Source organism: Thermobia domestica, chromosome 12, assembly GCF_964235325.1.
Source record: "Thermobia domestica chromosome 12, izTheDome1.hap1.1, whole genome shotgun sequence".
Lineage (NCBI taxonomy): Eukaryota > Metazoa > Arthropoda > Insecta > Zygentoma > Lepismatidae > Thermobia > Thermobia domestica.
In genome coordinates, this window is record NC_137465.1 from 105,562,566 (window position 1) to 105,578,797 (window position 16,232).

The following is a 16,232-nucleotide window of genomic DNA, read 5'->3' on the forward strand; positions in this document are numbered from 1 at the left end:
AATACAATAACGTTCTGGTGGTTTCTGTCCGTATTGTTGTCTAAATCTTCTCTGTACGTTTACAGGACATTTGAGTTCTACAAACCAAAAACAGCACTCCACTTTCTGATAAACAGTAAAATACACCATTTTGCTTACGAGTAATGCGCATGTGTGAAGCCCTGTTGCGTTCAAATGTCTGCTGGGTATAACATTCTATTATTTCTTCTTTCCGAGAAACAAAATCAGACGATTCTATCACTATTGGTTCTCGAGTTATTCAAATTTCTTATTGGTATATTTTCATCCGAACACTCTATTTTTCAACCATTTATTCTGCTTTATTTTTAAAGGGTCTTCAGTTTCTTCCCAGAAGCGTCGGAAATCAGTTGCAAAAGCATCAAATACAAATAATTCTGCTAATTGCAAAGTTACAGAAGTACAAGAAGATAAACCGAAAAAGAAAAAGAAAAGGTGAGAGAGATAAAGTCTGTCATTAACACTATTCAGAAATCTATATTATATGTTTTACAAGTAGACTTTGCTTGATGATAAGGTTTTATCTTGCATTTTGATGAAAGATTCTAAATGGTGCATAGCATTCTTGAAAAAGGTATATGAAGGATACAGCGAATAGATTTCTGTACTCCTTGTTAATTCTGAAAATTGCGAAATAATCCTGGAAATTGTATTTTTGAAATGTTGTAAAGTTTGATGATTTAAAAAGAATATAGACTTTATTAATTAGCATAGTTTAACATCTCTTTTTGATATTTCTGTGTAATCAAGCTACTGAATTATCTTATGCTTGATTTCAAGTCCAAGTTCCTTTTGTATATTTTTTTAACCCTCAAAATAGCAAGATGTGTACAGTGAACACATAGCGTTAGTTTTATGACTATGATATATTTTTTATTTGTATTTATTTTTTATTTTATTTTGTCACATTAGTCTCATACTGTCTCAAACCCATTAAGTCTTTCGTCCTTCTATCTAGTTTGCACCATATCGAAACTTGAAATTGTATTATTTTGTAATTAAACAAGGAGACTCTTTTAGATTAATTGGTACGTTGGTATTCATGTAAAAGAAGAAATTGCAGATCTGTGGATGTTTTTAGGAATACTTTGCATGTTGCTGCCTATGTTATATTTTTGAACTTAGTGGAATACCTTCGAAGAGGACTCAAGACGTCACATTTTTCTTGTTGATGTGATGCAATCCTTAGTTGAAGTTGAGTGGAATTCTCAGTGGAATATCCTCAAAGAGGACTCAAGACACCACATTTTTCTTGTTGCTGTGGCAGAATCCGAGATGATTACGCAAATTCAACTTAAAAGGAAATTTGAACTACCTAGACCAATTCTAACTTCTGTAGATACAAGTACATCCTGATGGTGTCACTTCCGTATAGTGATAAAATGAGGTCAATTACGGGGAAAAGATGTTAGACGTAGAACTCCAGAAAGCACAGAATACAATTGCAAATTTGTAACATTTGCGAAAAATATGTGTGTCATGAGCATTCAGTAACAATAAGAAAGTAAGTTGCTCAAAGTTAAGTTTCTGTCTGCAATATTCTAACTTACTATAAAGAACTTCTCATATTTAATGAATAGTCCAAATTCCAATATATAATTTCCATTCATTTAAGTTTTTACATAATTTACAAATTCCACTTACAGTAGTCAGATAACTACTTCATTATCAAAGAGATGTTACATTGTAATTAACAAAATTAACGCAGTGGAGTAGATTCTCTTATAGGTTGGATTGCGTAAACCAAGTATTTTTTCGTGTGATCTTTATTAATAAATATAAAATATATATTCTTAAACAAAAATATACTCATTAATGAGTATATGTTCACTGGAGTACCAAACGGTTTTATGTATGTATAATATCTTGTGGTGAAAGACTTTGTGTTACGTCAATAAATTAGAAGGTACTTCTATCAATATACACTACGACTATGGCTAATATTAGATTCAACTTCAAGACAGCACTTTAAATTGATAACCTCGTCTTGAGTTTTCAACGTACATATCCTAAAACTTTCAACAGGTAAAACTAAATTGCTTCTCCAAAATGTTAATTCTGAAAATCCATACCATCCAATGGAGAGATTTTGTCTCTGATACGTTAGTTTACTTCACAAAGTTTGTTCGTTAGATTTAGTGAAAGCCGACTGCACAGCACTCGCCAAGGAATATTACAAATTGTGGTCGTTGTTCCGACACGAATGTTATTTATGACCCATAGAAAAGACATGAAGGGGGTATAATTTATTTTATAGTTATCGTTGTATTAATGTATTGGTGAATTATTTTCTTACAAATTGCTCCTGCTGCTCCAAACACTGGGATACTAGTTCAAAAGATGGACATCTGTTTATATTGTCTTACTTCAAGTTTTCTAAGCCAATTTCATATCACGCCCTCTTGTCAGCGACCCTCTTTGAAAATTTAGCGCCCTCTGAAGCAGCCTCGGCTACAAGTTCTTGACTTTAATCCACCTTAAAAGTACTGTGGTATATACGCAATGCGTGTGCCAAGTTCTATTGCAATTTCTAGAATAGTATAGATATTGAGCAATATCTTTCTCAATTTCATTGACAATACCAAATTTCATATATAAGTATGGGGAAAGTAGGACATAAAATAAAAATGTCCAAACATAGCTATAAAACATAATTGTTGTACATATATGTACCTAGGTACTTTTTTTATTTTTTTTTTATACTTACCTTACACTGTCCGGTAAAGCTCTTTCCAAAATGAGTCATCACCCAAACAACTAACTTTATCGCGCCCTTCGCACTTACATAATGTCATTTTCCTTCTCTTTCCCTTCATTTCACACAGCTTGCAACGAAGTTACTTCATCAATTTCACAGAAGCGTGAGGAGCAACATCTGAGGGCGTACTCTTCTATATGCTGCCCATGCTCACCTGTGACGGACCAGCAACTTTTACTTTTGCACATTTGACCAACTCCAATAGTGCTTGTCGAAAGAGATCGTGGCATTTGATCCGCCCTTTCATCTTTCGTTCATGACATAGGAGTTAACAGCTGTGACGTCGAGCAAAGGGGATCAGCGAATTTAAGAAAGGCTATCAACCTCGTGCTTATATATTAAAGAAATCTGACGGTACAGTTCTCACTGATACGGATAGCATCTTAAATGGATGGAAAGATTTCTTTGACGATTTGCTTAACACGCAACCAAAAACTAGTGTGCGTGGAGAAAAGGAGATACACACCGCAGAACTGTATATTCAATAACCCAACCGAATAGAAGTAGAAACCACTATAAAGAAATTAAAGAAACACAAATCTCCGGGTGTAGATAAAATTCCGGTTGAGTTAATTTTAGCTGGAGGCGAAAAATTATGGAACAAGATACACAAACTCATTCTCCTTATCTGGAACAAGGAAGAATTGCCACAAGAGTGGAAAGAATCAATCATTGTTCCAATTCACAAGAAAGGCGACAAAACTGACTGTAATAATTATCGAGGCATTTCTCTTCTGTCAACATCCTATAAAATCCTTTCAAATATTCTATTAGCAAGATGACCCCATACGCAAATAAAATTATTGGAGATTATCAGTGCGGATTTAGACGAAATCGATCAACTATCGACCAAATATTTACCATTCGCCAAATACTTGAAAAATGTGGGAATACAATACCCCGGTACATGAACTATTTATTGATTTTAGAAAGGCGTACGACTCGGTTAGGAGAGAAATATTATACAACGTTCTTACGGAACTTGGAATACCGAGAAAGTTAATTAGATTAATTAAGATATGTTTAAATGAATCCCAAAGTAAAGTCCGGATAGGAAAATTTTTGTCCACGAGCTTTCACGTCGAAAATGGCCTGAAACAAGGAGATGCGTTGTCGTCGTTATTATTTAACTTTGTTCTGGAATACGCTATAAGGAAAATCAAAGATAGCAACCAGAGCCTAGAGTTGAACGGTATTCACCAGGTTATAGCATATGCTGATGATGTAAATTTAATAGGGGATGATAGGAGAACAATAGAAAGAAATGCAGAGATCTTATTAAAATCTTGCAGGGACATGGGCTTAGAAGTAAATGCAGAGAAAACTAAATACATAGAAGTGCGTCGGGATCGTAATACAGCAAATTATGGTTGTGTTAAAATATTAAATAATACTTTTGATAAAGTGGATAGTTTCAAATATCTAGGATCAGTATTAACAGAGGAAAATCATATTCACGAAGAAATTAAATATCGACTAAAAGCAGGGAATTCATGTTACTATTCGGTTCAAAATTTGTCGTCGCGAATCCTGTCGAGGAATTTGAAGCTTAAAATATACAAAATGATAATCGTGTCTGTTGTTCTGTATGGTTGCGAAACATGGTCGCTTACTCTGAGGGAAGAACATAGACTGAAAGTATTTGAGAACAAGATCCTGAGACGAATATTCAGACCCAAGTGGAACGGGAATGGGGAATGGCGGAAACTTCATAACGAGGAACTACATAATTTAAACGGTTTACCCAACATTGTTAGGGTCGTCAAGTCTAGGAGCTTAGATGGGCGGGTCATGTAGCTAGAATGGAAGAAAGTAGAAACGCTTTCAAAGTCTAGGCTGGAAGACCAATCGGAAAACGACCATTAGGAAGACCTAGGCGCAGATGGAAGGACAATATTAAGATGGATCTCGCAGAGATAGGAATACAAAGTAAAAACTGGATGCAGTTAGCTAAGGATAGAAGTCAGTGGAGAGCTTTTGTGAACGCGGCATTGAACCTCCGGGTTCCATAGGCCATAGAGTTAGTTAGACGTCGAGCAAATGGAAGAAAAGTTCGGTTGCCTATTTGAGTGTTCTCCGCTTCATACCATAGTGGCCATTTGATCAGCTTTTTCATCTCATACACCTGTTATCCTTCAGAACTATCTGTGGCTTGGAACAGTTGCCATATTGATCACAAAAGTTCCCATTGGCTGGTGGAGCATGAATATTTGTGATCATGATCTCCATCTAATCTTCCAATACATGGCTGACAGTACACCTTTCTGGAAGGGCGCAATGCTACCCCGTTTCAGCCCTAATTTCTTGAAGTTACGTAGCATTTCCTTTCTATGAGAGTTGATTGTCTCACATGCGCAGATCCCCAATGACGCTAGTTTGTTTTATAGAGAAGGTGAATTGAATTGAACTGAAAAAGTTGACTTCCTATACGCGAGTCAAGATTCTTAATTTCCCGAGACAGACCTCCATCTTGAAGTATTGCCAAGAGCATCAGTGATTTGGAATACTCTGATTCCAAATCGCGTATACTTCGTGGGACTTAAATTAAAAGGGAAATAAAAAGAAGCTTCATGCCACCTAAAAATAAAAGATAATTAAAAGAAAGAGGTAAAAACACTTTCAAGCAAGATATATTAATTTGTCATAACGAAACCGAGGTAAAGTCTCCCGCACTCAAGTCCAAAAGAAATAAATATTACCTTACCAAAAAATAAAATAGAAAAAATATCATGGAGACAATATCTTCATTTACAGATACACTGTCCATTGGATGGTATACTTTCATAAATTGGTTATTTGTTAAAGAAACGTTTGAATTTCCAGAAGTAGTCATAGCCCGGGGAACTTACGTCCGGACTCGTATTTCCCTCGAAGTGTAGCTTACTGAGAATAAAAAGACACTCACTACAAACCATGGTGTGTAATCCATTCCTTTTATTTTCCAGTAATCTGAAAGTCTGTTGTGTCTAGAAAGGCCCATAGACAGACATACCCCGAGGAAGACACACACCGGCTCTAAGGAGACGGGTGCTTCATGCTCACTTGGACGACAGCGAACTTTCTGAAAATACTGATCGATGTACAAGTCCAACTGCTCAACTACTAGCTTAAGAATATTTATCGTAAACGGCTGGAGTAACCATTCAATCGATCACACATCTGACCGAAGGAGAGAACAACTTTTGATCCCTTATGCTCCCGTAGGGAAAATCTGTGGGTTGCGATACGCCCCTGACCAACCCTCAACCAAGCCGCTGGCTGAGGAGCCTACATATTGGCCAGACTTGTCTCCACTTTCTCCCTCTGATATAGGCACTTCATCATCATCATCATCACATACAATTTTCCTCTCTCCCCTGCTGTCTTCATATCAACACCTTCCTCCTCTCTCCCTGCTTTCTCAATTCAAACGCTTCCATTGTCAGGACCAAATTCTACATCCACTCCCTCTTCGTCTGTATCGAATCCTTCGAGAGCTTCAGGAATTGCGAGAGGGGAAAGAAACACCGTAATTTCTTTAGATTATGTACTGTCGAAGAAACGAACACAGTAATACAACTCACCTTTCTATTACATCACTCAATGCAACCACATAACTCCGTTTTGTACCAATCGCTTATAACAAATCAAAGAACTAACAAACAATTGCCGACAACTTACTATTATATTCACTCATTTCCTCCTTTGACTCAAAAGTAACTACGAAAATAAAATTCTCTGAATGTAAGAGGAGGGAAGGGGATTGAAAACGCTTATGGTTCATTTCTAAGTACATGCCGATGAATTGTAAACCTAAAGTACCAATAAACAGTACTGATAAACCTTGTTTTCCCTGCACTGTTGTTAAATGAACAAGTCAAGGTTTGTGTGTTCCAACAATTATTGTAGCCTCGTTTCGAGACCGAGCTTGAAGTGATGCAACCACCCTATATCTTCGAACGTTTTCAAGGGATGATAATTGGCGATACGTGTGCATGGCATAGCAAATATAGAATGGGTTTAAAATTGTTAAACAATTCTTAATCTGTTTAACATTTTGTTTACTATTCTTTTCTGTATTTGACAATAAGTATGAAAATAAAAAAAATCTATCAAAATAATCTTTAAAAATGTAAGTTTACGCTACCAGATTCTAAATACATTTTATATTTTTCACCTCCCTTCGCGACCCCTAGGTTGAGAACCCACCTTAGTTCAAGAATAAACATTAGAATCAAAAGGGGAAAGAGTTATAATTTTGTTCAGGCTCTATACCTAGATACGATATATTTTAATGAATTATATTACATACCGTGAAATATTGTATAATTTTCTTACATTTATACATACACGCATCTTAAAGAAAACACGCGTAGCGATTTGCAACACAAAATAATAAAAATGCGGTACGAACGGAATAATGCATCGCAAAATGCGAGTGAGCTACTTTTGAAAACAAAAAAAAAAGAAAAAAGAAAAAAACTCTTTCCTTCAAGCCAGAGCTGTTCTCTTTCGATGTCACATATTAGGAAACGTTAGTGAAATATCTCTTTGCCCCAAATCCCAATCTTTTCCCTTTAACTGTATTTTAGGTTCTCAATAATATACACCAATCCACTACTGAGTGTATACCATATTACTCGAAATTGAGGACTTGACGACAAGGATATCATGCTCACTTAGACATCTGATTGCATATGGAAATAAATATCTTAATGAAATTTCGAGATGCAAGACCTCATCTTACGATCCGCAACCAAGATCAGTATTGAAACATGGAAGTTTTAAACTTTTTTTTTTTTTAAGTTATTTTAAGCTCTGGTAAGAAGTTCGTAAATGAGGCATCTAGTTATTACAAAACATTGCTCTAGAAATATCCTTTTCGATAAGTTCTCTTACCAGGGACGTAGCATGAGGTGGGTCCTGAGGGTCTGGACCTTCTTCCCCCGAAATCCCAACTTTTGTATAAATTTAATCTAATTTTAGGGTGATTCTACAAATTATAATAGTGAATTTGGTAACCTCCCGAAATAAATTCTTGCTTTCCATTGAAAATAGAGAAGAAAAATAGAGTTTAATTTAGAACTTTTAGAAAAGTGGGAAAATAAACTGGATCCGAGTAACATTTGACTATAATATCAGTTAGAAAATGAACACTTCTGTGAAATTAATTTATTGTGTCTATCGTAAAAATGAAGGCTCACTTTGTAGATTGCATAATTCGAATTCTCCGTTTCATGACAGCATTACGGATTCAGCGCTTAATTAAAAACTCAATATGGACGCATTCAAAACCAACTATCAGCTTAGATAATCTATACAACAAAACACTAAAAAATACAACATAAGTTACTTTTTCTTTACGGTGCTTTTCACTATAATAATAATTCCCTACAAAATATACAAATTGCAGATATGCGATATAAATATACAAATTGCTACGCAAATTTAAGTTTGTTTAGCAGCTTACGAAAAAAAAGAAGAAAAGAAACGCTGGTAGGCAGATAAGTAACTGTACTAATTACACAACAAAGCTTTTATATCTTAATGTTCTGGTGATCGTATGCCCCTACAGGCTTATGTTCTCAGTTTTTTTACTTTTATTTATTTATTTATTTTTATTTACCTTGTAAATTCTGATGATCAGGATTAGGATCTTTAGGAACAATTGTCATAGGAGAAAAAGGAAGGAAAAAGGTGCTATTTCGGTCAATTATTTTCACAACTGCCGTTTTATTTAACTCATTGAAATTGAAAACAATTGAGATTGAAAACAGTATAAACTACGCACATGTCTACAGTATATATTGAATTGACTATGTACTCATATTAGAAAGGAAAAACTAAAGGTATTGAACTCAACAACAATAAGAATATCGAAGCTATTAAATGTAAGAGCATTTCTATTTGAAGGTAAAGCGTTTTTGTAGATGCTAAAGCTTTTTTTTTTTTTTTCGACATCCACTGAGACCAGTGGGCAAACTTCATATTCGTTCGGAGTATCAGCACTGTAGATGTTGCAAATTGGACAGCATTCGGATTCATCTGAAGACTAACCGAAAGCTTGACTTCGGCAAAACCGTTTACATATTGCTTAAAAGAAGTCAATAGCGTACTCTTCTTTATCTAAATGTCGTTATTCCAAGTTTTTAATCACAGCCGTAGATTAATCACAAACTGCTTTATCTTTTCAAATTCTTGCAGAAGAAACAATCCACTCTAACCGGAAAATTTGGAATAAAATCTTAAAAAGTAGCAGTAGTAAAGAGGAAAGGAAAAAAAGAGGGATTGGAGGTAGATTCATGGAATAAAGGAGTAGAGGGCCCAAAAAAGGGAAAATTGCTGTTGGAAAATTATCTCTGTTCTCAACTGGAAGCAACATTTAAACATTTAATATCGCAGATACTTTTATTGAGCTTGTTTTCACTCTAAAAGATAAAAGCTCACCTAAAAATCCAGACCATACTAATGATAGTTCTATACATGCCAGTTATATATTTGTTTGGTGGGAACATTCCTCCTCTTGTATATTGTTTATGTTACTCTCTATAACAGATTTAAGGAAATGCATTTCAATGTGTGCGGATCTCTGGGAATTCGGAAGGATCTACGGTAGGCTTAATTTTTGGTACTCAAACTCTCCAAGGCTTTGTAAGTTTTCGAGACCAGGAGTGTACAAAACGAAATTGTTACTAGGACCAATCAACTTGCACGTGAAGATTTGCGTCATTCCACTTACATAGTTTGTGATCTTGATGCAATGCTTTTGGCAGATTCCAAACAATTTTTAAGGAGTATTTGGACATCTGCCGAATTGCCGCAAAATTAGTTCCCAGGCTCCGGTGCAGAAAACGTCAAACACCATAAATTGTGTTGTTTGTTTGTTTATGTTTCTCTGTGTATATATATATATATATATATATATATATATATATATATGTGTGTGTGTGTGTGTGTGTGTATGTGTGTATGTATGTATTTATGTATGTATGTGTGTATGTATTTATGTATGTATGTGTGTATATATGTATGTATTTATGTATGTGTGTATTTATGTATGTATGTATTTATGTACATATGTGTGTATGTATGTATTTATGTATGTATGTATGTATGTATTTATGTATGTGTGTATGTATGTATGTATGTAAATATGTATTTATGTATGTATGTATATATGTATTTATGTATGTATGTATGTATTTATGTATGTACGTGTGTATTTAGGTATTTATGTACGTATGTGTGTATTTATGTATGTATGTATGTATGTATGTATGTATGTAAGTAAGTATGTATTTATGTATATATGTATTTATGTATGTATGTATGTATGTATGTATTTATGTATGTATGTGTGTATTTAGGTATTTATGTACGTATGTGTGTATTTATGTATGTATGTATGTATGTATGTATGTATGTATGTATGTATGTATGTATGTATGTATGTTTGAAGTGAGATTTAAAGTATGATGTGTCATACCGAGAAACGAACAGCATAAACTGCAGAATCGTTGGGATAGATTTATATGTACAATAGAGAATTATTTCGAGGATTATGATGGCCACTTAAAACATTACTAAAAGTATTTAAGATTAGTTTTAGTGTTTAGTAGAAATTACTAAATTTTTATATCAAAGAGAATTATTGATAGAACCTCGTATTTCTTGATTTTAAACATAAGCATTTTATTGGCTGCTAGATGAGTAACTTTCAATATATGCCGAATGTGTGTTATTAATGCAGCAGAAAATGATTTCGTTGTGATTTTTCATTATAATTACAGAGTTGTTGCAATATGTATACCTAACGCAAAACAGGGTACTGTTGAACGTGTAGCCAGAAAAATCGGAATGCGTGTTGTTTCTCAGGACAAACAATGGAATATTTTGTGGACAGATGTTGCAATTCCTATTGATAAACTTAATAATCTTAAAAAATTCCAGGTAAGTTTTTTCTTCTCTGAAATGACTCTGCTGGTTAGATTTTACGTTACGTATCTTCAGTAGTATCCTTAAGTGAAATTACAGTTTTGTTTGTTTTAATTAAGTTTATGATGTGCTTGTGCAACTAAACTATTGAAAATAATAATTCAACTTACTTTTTTTTACTCCCTTCGTTTTCCGCGGCTTTTAAAATAATTATTCCTATGATAAGAAAGATATTGTACGTAATGCTTCTATGATATATTGCTTAGTTTTAGTTTCTTCATCATTTATTTTGAAGCATTTATCTGATCCGAGATTTGGTAGCAGTTTGTGAAGTTAGATGGAAAGATATTTCGCAGCCAAGAAGCGAAGGATATAGAATGTTTTGCGCAGATGATGAAACTGGCGATCATAATGGTCTGGCAATAATTCTTCGTAAGGGCTTAAATGAAAATGTAGTGAAAGTTGAATTTGTTGATAACAGAGTTATTGTATTAAAACTTAATGGAATAAAGAAGAATCTAGTGGTGATACAGACGTATATACCAATCACTTCACATACAACTGAAGAAGTAGAGGAAAATTATGAGAAAATGGAAGAAATTATAAAGAAGAGGGGTGCATGTGCGGTAATGGGAGATTTCAATGCAGTTGTGGAAGGACAAGACGGTAGTGCCGTAAGGAAATATGGTTAATCGAAGGCAATGAAAGGGAAGAGGGACTTGCTCATTGGAATTCACTAGTAATTGTAAACACTTGATTCAGTCAATATAAGAGAAGAAGAATACAAGGGTTGGATAGAAAGTAACGGCATCATTGTTATAATTCGTGCCTAGCTTTATACACAGGAAGACACCTGTTACATTCCTTCAATAAGTCGTCTCCCATCTCTATCATCTTCTGCCACTCGCGTGGAAGGAAGTGCGCCAATCGTTGTCGATGTCCTGCTGGGACCGCCATATGACACGGATGATGACTTCTTTTGTGTCGTAGAACTTTTAGCAAGATGGGTTTTTCATTTTGGCGAAAAGGTCACCAGGAAATCGCTGAAAACATTGTTATGCACTGCGCCCAAGTGCCAACTCAATCTTGACCAACACACGTTGTTCCTCTTTCCGAAACATATTGTTATAGCGCTTCCACTTTCTTCTACTTAATGTCATTGCTGCTTTTACCCGAATAACACACAGTTGTTACCACTCGCCACACTTGATCGCCTCACATTCCCTTATCAGCTACGCATCTCTTGCAGTCTTAAGACATAGTCCTCTCACGCGAGAATATTTGCTACTACTTTTTATCCAGCCTTTCTACATCTAAATCCTCAATAGACGATTGAAGATACAAATAGATTGTGTTATGATTCAGGACAAGTATTGAATAGCTTCAAGAACGCAAAGACCCTTCCCGAGGCCGACATTTTCTCTGATCATAACCTTGTGCTGGCCGAAGTGGATATTCAACTGAAAAATGTACCCAGAATAAAAGTAGGCAACAAGAAGTCGAACTGGAAAGTTCAAAAACCAGGAGATAAGAAACCTTTAATAAATTGAAGGAAAGTATTCCGACGAGGAAAGGGTAGGTGCAAGCCGTAACAGACAGTGTGAGCATATTAAATTTTGCATACAGCAGGCTGCAGGAGAAGTAGGTTACCACGAACACAAAGCAGCTAAGAAATCGTAGGTTACAGAACAGATGTTGCAGAAAATGAGGGCGGGAAAGAAAGTTAATACTAAAGAGGACAGAAAGTTAAACAACCAGTTGCAAAGGGAAATAGACAGAGTAAGGGAAGAGCTTTACGAATGAAAATATGAGGACATTGAAGAATTAGGAAGAGTTGGGAAGTATGAGGAAATGTACAAGGAAGTGAAATCTATGGCAGTGGCGGCGTAAGGCAAACTGGGGCCCGGGGCCATGAAGTAGATCGGAGCTCCTTCAGGCTGGTATCTAAAAATGAAACTGAACCAGGACTATCAATGTATATTTTTTTAAATTCATTTTTAAACTAAAGAACACAATAGAAAAAGGATTATGGATATAAATGTAACGGAAATACAACCCACGACAGAAATAACAATCTTAAGAACAAACAAAACGTAACAACAAAGAATCCATACTTTATCCTACACTTATACTATTCTAGTTTAAATGTGTACTGTAATTAGATGGAATAGCGGAAGTAATGCTCCTAATAATATATTTAGAGACAAATTTACCTACAAAATGTAACAATGAGCTGATATTGAAAAACTTGCAAATAATAATGTAACCATCATAATATTGCGAGCGGTGATTATATTCAATGAGATAAAGCGGAAAGGCTATTACTCACCGCAAAAAATATGTAGCAGAATTTTCTTCTACATGCAACAGGTAGCGCTTTCGGAAGATCTATCTTCCTTCATCAGCCTGTGATAGACTTCAAAAAGGATAAAAAAAACATGAAGGAGGATTAAAAAATGGTTAAAAGCTTAGGATACGTAAAAAACAAATCTTCTGTCAAACATTAAAACACACGATACTGACCCTTTACAAAGCAGTGGCGTCTATCGGGTGAAATGTCAGTGTGATAAAGTGTATATAGGTCAAACAAAATGGAACATTTGTACTAGAATAACTGAGCACGTTCGTACCTCGAAACCTCATGTTCAATTGAAAAAGCAAAAACAGCAACGGAACAAAAAATTAAAGAATTATATTATATTCACAAAGAAAGGTCCTCACTTAATCTGGATAGAGGAGAAATAAATATAATTTGGGGTAATCTTTTCATTACATACTTTCATAATTTGGAAAGCAAGAACAGAAAACAATGAACAACAGTGTACAATGTCAGTAAGTTTCCATTCCCGTGTGTTTTAATGTTTGACAGAAGATTTGTTTTTTTTACATATCCTAACCTTTTAATCATTTTTTAATCATCCTCCATGGTTTTTATCTTTTTGTAAGTCTACCACAGGCTGATGAAGCAAGTTGGATCTTCCGAAAGCGCTACCTGTTGCATATAGAAGAAAATTCTGCTACATATTTTTTTTTGCGGTGAGTAATAGCCTTTCCACTTTTTCTAAATAATATAACCGATGCGATTTCTAAATGTAAGTTCTATGTTTCTCGCCTTTAGTGTTTCACCTGTGCTATTCCTTATATGATTAAGTTTATTCATGGTTTGTGACCTGAGTTTACGCTAGATGGGTTTCATTTGATTAGATTTTTCTCCTACAATTAGCCCCATTGATTTTAACATTCGGTTTCTCTCCAATGATCATACACGATACTTAAACACTTTTTTTTTTTTTTTTAACCGAAAATAATGGCAAAAATAATTCCTTTCCTGCGTGTCTTCTTCACTTGTTTTTTACTATGTTTCTGTCCAGTGATAATACACGATTTACAAGGGTCGTTCAAGGTTGAGCGGGATTTTCGTACGTAAATAATTGATGAATAGCCAGATCATGATGAAATTTGCGAGTGATGTAATGTATTCCTTCTCGAGTAACTAGCGCCCAGTATGACGTATTTGGCGCATGCGCAGCAGTTGCAGCGAACATGGCGGCAGGCAGTGTGTCTGTGGAGCAGCGGTGAGTAATCAAATTTCTTGTGAAGGAGAAAGTTAAATCAGCTGAGATTTTCAGAAGATTGCAAGCACAGTATGGTGAATAAACGATGTCATGGACAAGAGTGTACGAGTGGTGTGAACAGTTTCGCGAAGGACGGAAGCTGGTGACAAATGAAGCACATGGACACATTCGCCTGAGTGCAGTCACACTAATGAATTTCTCACATGTTGAGCAAATGATTCTTGATAACCGGCGAGTAACAGTGCGGGATATTGCTGCCGAGGTGAATATCAGTGTCGGGAGTGTTGAGATAATCATTTATGACTACTTACGCTTTCGCAAAATCTGTGCAAGGTGGGTTCCCCGCCAGCTGACATTTGATCAGAAGTGGACACGCATGATTGCCTGTGAACAGCTTCTGAATCGGCCAGATTTTGCCCTCAGTGATCATCATTTGTTTGCACCCCTTAAAGACTAGCACTGCGGAACGATGTCCTCCAGTGGCTACAACAACAACCAAGTTCTTTCTACGCCAAAGGAATGAGGGAGCTGCCGCAAGGATGGCAACGGTGCCTCAACTCGCACGGAGAATACTTTGAAAAGCTGACATAGTTTGGTGCTTCTTGTGCTGTTTTCTCTGAAGAAATAAAAAGTCCTGGTCAACCTAGAACGATCCTTGTATTTAGTCTCACTGCTCTTGCCGAAATATCAATGAATGGTTAAGCATTACAACGTTTCTCTCCTGCTTTTTTTTTAACTATTGTTTCCAGGTTTCACATTTGTTTTATGATTGTATTATTTTGTATTTAATAGTTCAGTCATGTTTATATTCTGTCACTTATGACTATTTCCATTACCACTTACTAACATACTTAGTATTAGAATATATTATAACAAAAAATCCTGAATATATTGAATAATTGGGGATATAATATAGATTTTTTTTAAATATGTGAGCACAGAATTCTACTACGCGTTATACCATCCTACTTTACCACCTATCACCAGTCAATTGACAGATCTTGACGGCTTCTTATTACTCTTTTGGTACTATTGTATTTTTATTGCCTTAAGTTGAAACATGAACTACTTTCGATAGTAGTTCGACTACCATATTAGCCTGCGTTCCACCAACATTCAGAGTAACTTCCTTGCTTTGGTAGCTGCGAAAGTCTCAACTATATTATCAAAATCCGAAATGGATGCTATTTCATTTTCGATAGAAAGAATAGCAGATTCGTGAGTGGAGCGCAATTATGATTTTATTTAATTTCATATTGCTGAAAGACCTTTCACATGATGCGACAGATACGGACAATGTTATCAAAATCTGAAGAGCGGTTGCCAAACTTTACTAAACTTCAAGCCCCATTGAAGATACCTATGCCTTGTGGGGAAACGTCAAGCTGTTCTTTAGCTTTCTGAGCACACCTTAGTGATCGGATTATATCCTTACAATCCTGAAATAATTCTAAGCAATCTAGGTCATTCAGGTAGAACAAAGCCAAATCAGAGTAACATGCTTTTAGCCTTTCCTCGCTCTCATGATCTAGCTGCTGCACGAAGCTGGTCATAGAACCCAAGAATCCAAATCTGTCGTTCAGGTCATGCATCTGAGTAAAATGGTCATACATTTGTTGTCTCATCTCATCTAGAATTTCATTGATAGAACGCTTCACTTTGGCCTGTGCAGTCAGGGGTTCATTCTTTGCTTCTCCAGGCATGCATCTCCTTCTCCTACTGTGTGTACCCACAATTATGTTCTATGCCCTGCAACTTCCTTCAGCTGCGGATGATTTCCTTGGCCAGTTCAAGTCTACAGGTATCAATGATGTCAACCAGGCTCTGTAACTGAATAAGATCCTAATTGAAACTCATATACTGTGATTGAAGGCATTTTTGGGTCCGATCAATATATGAGAGAACTGTTGACCAGAAATACAGTAAAACGATGAAGGTTAATGACTGGATGCTTGCAAGAAGAGGAC

General features: G+C 35.5%; 1 protein-coding gene across 6 annotated transcripts in view; it reads left to right on the forward strand.

Annotated features, from left to right (window-relative positions):
* The window catches only part of LOC145666574 (tubulin polyglutamylase TTLL13-like), a 211,565-nt gene that overhangs the window by 20,966 nt on the left and 174,367 nt on the right, over positions 1–16,232 (forward strand). For 5 of the 6 annotated variants that reach the window (XM_081733930.1, XM_081733929.1, XM_081733932.1 and 2 more), the window contains exons 3-4: positions 333–453; positions 10,546–10,705. In XM_081733930.1, the coding sequence (XP_081590056.1) occupies positions 333–453; positions 10,546–10,705 (281 nt within the window). The remainder of the gene's footprint in view (positions 1–332; positions 454–10,545; positions 10,706–16,232) is intronic. The other variant, XM_081733934.1, reaches the window with a different exon arrangement.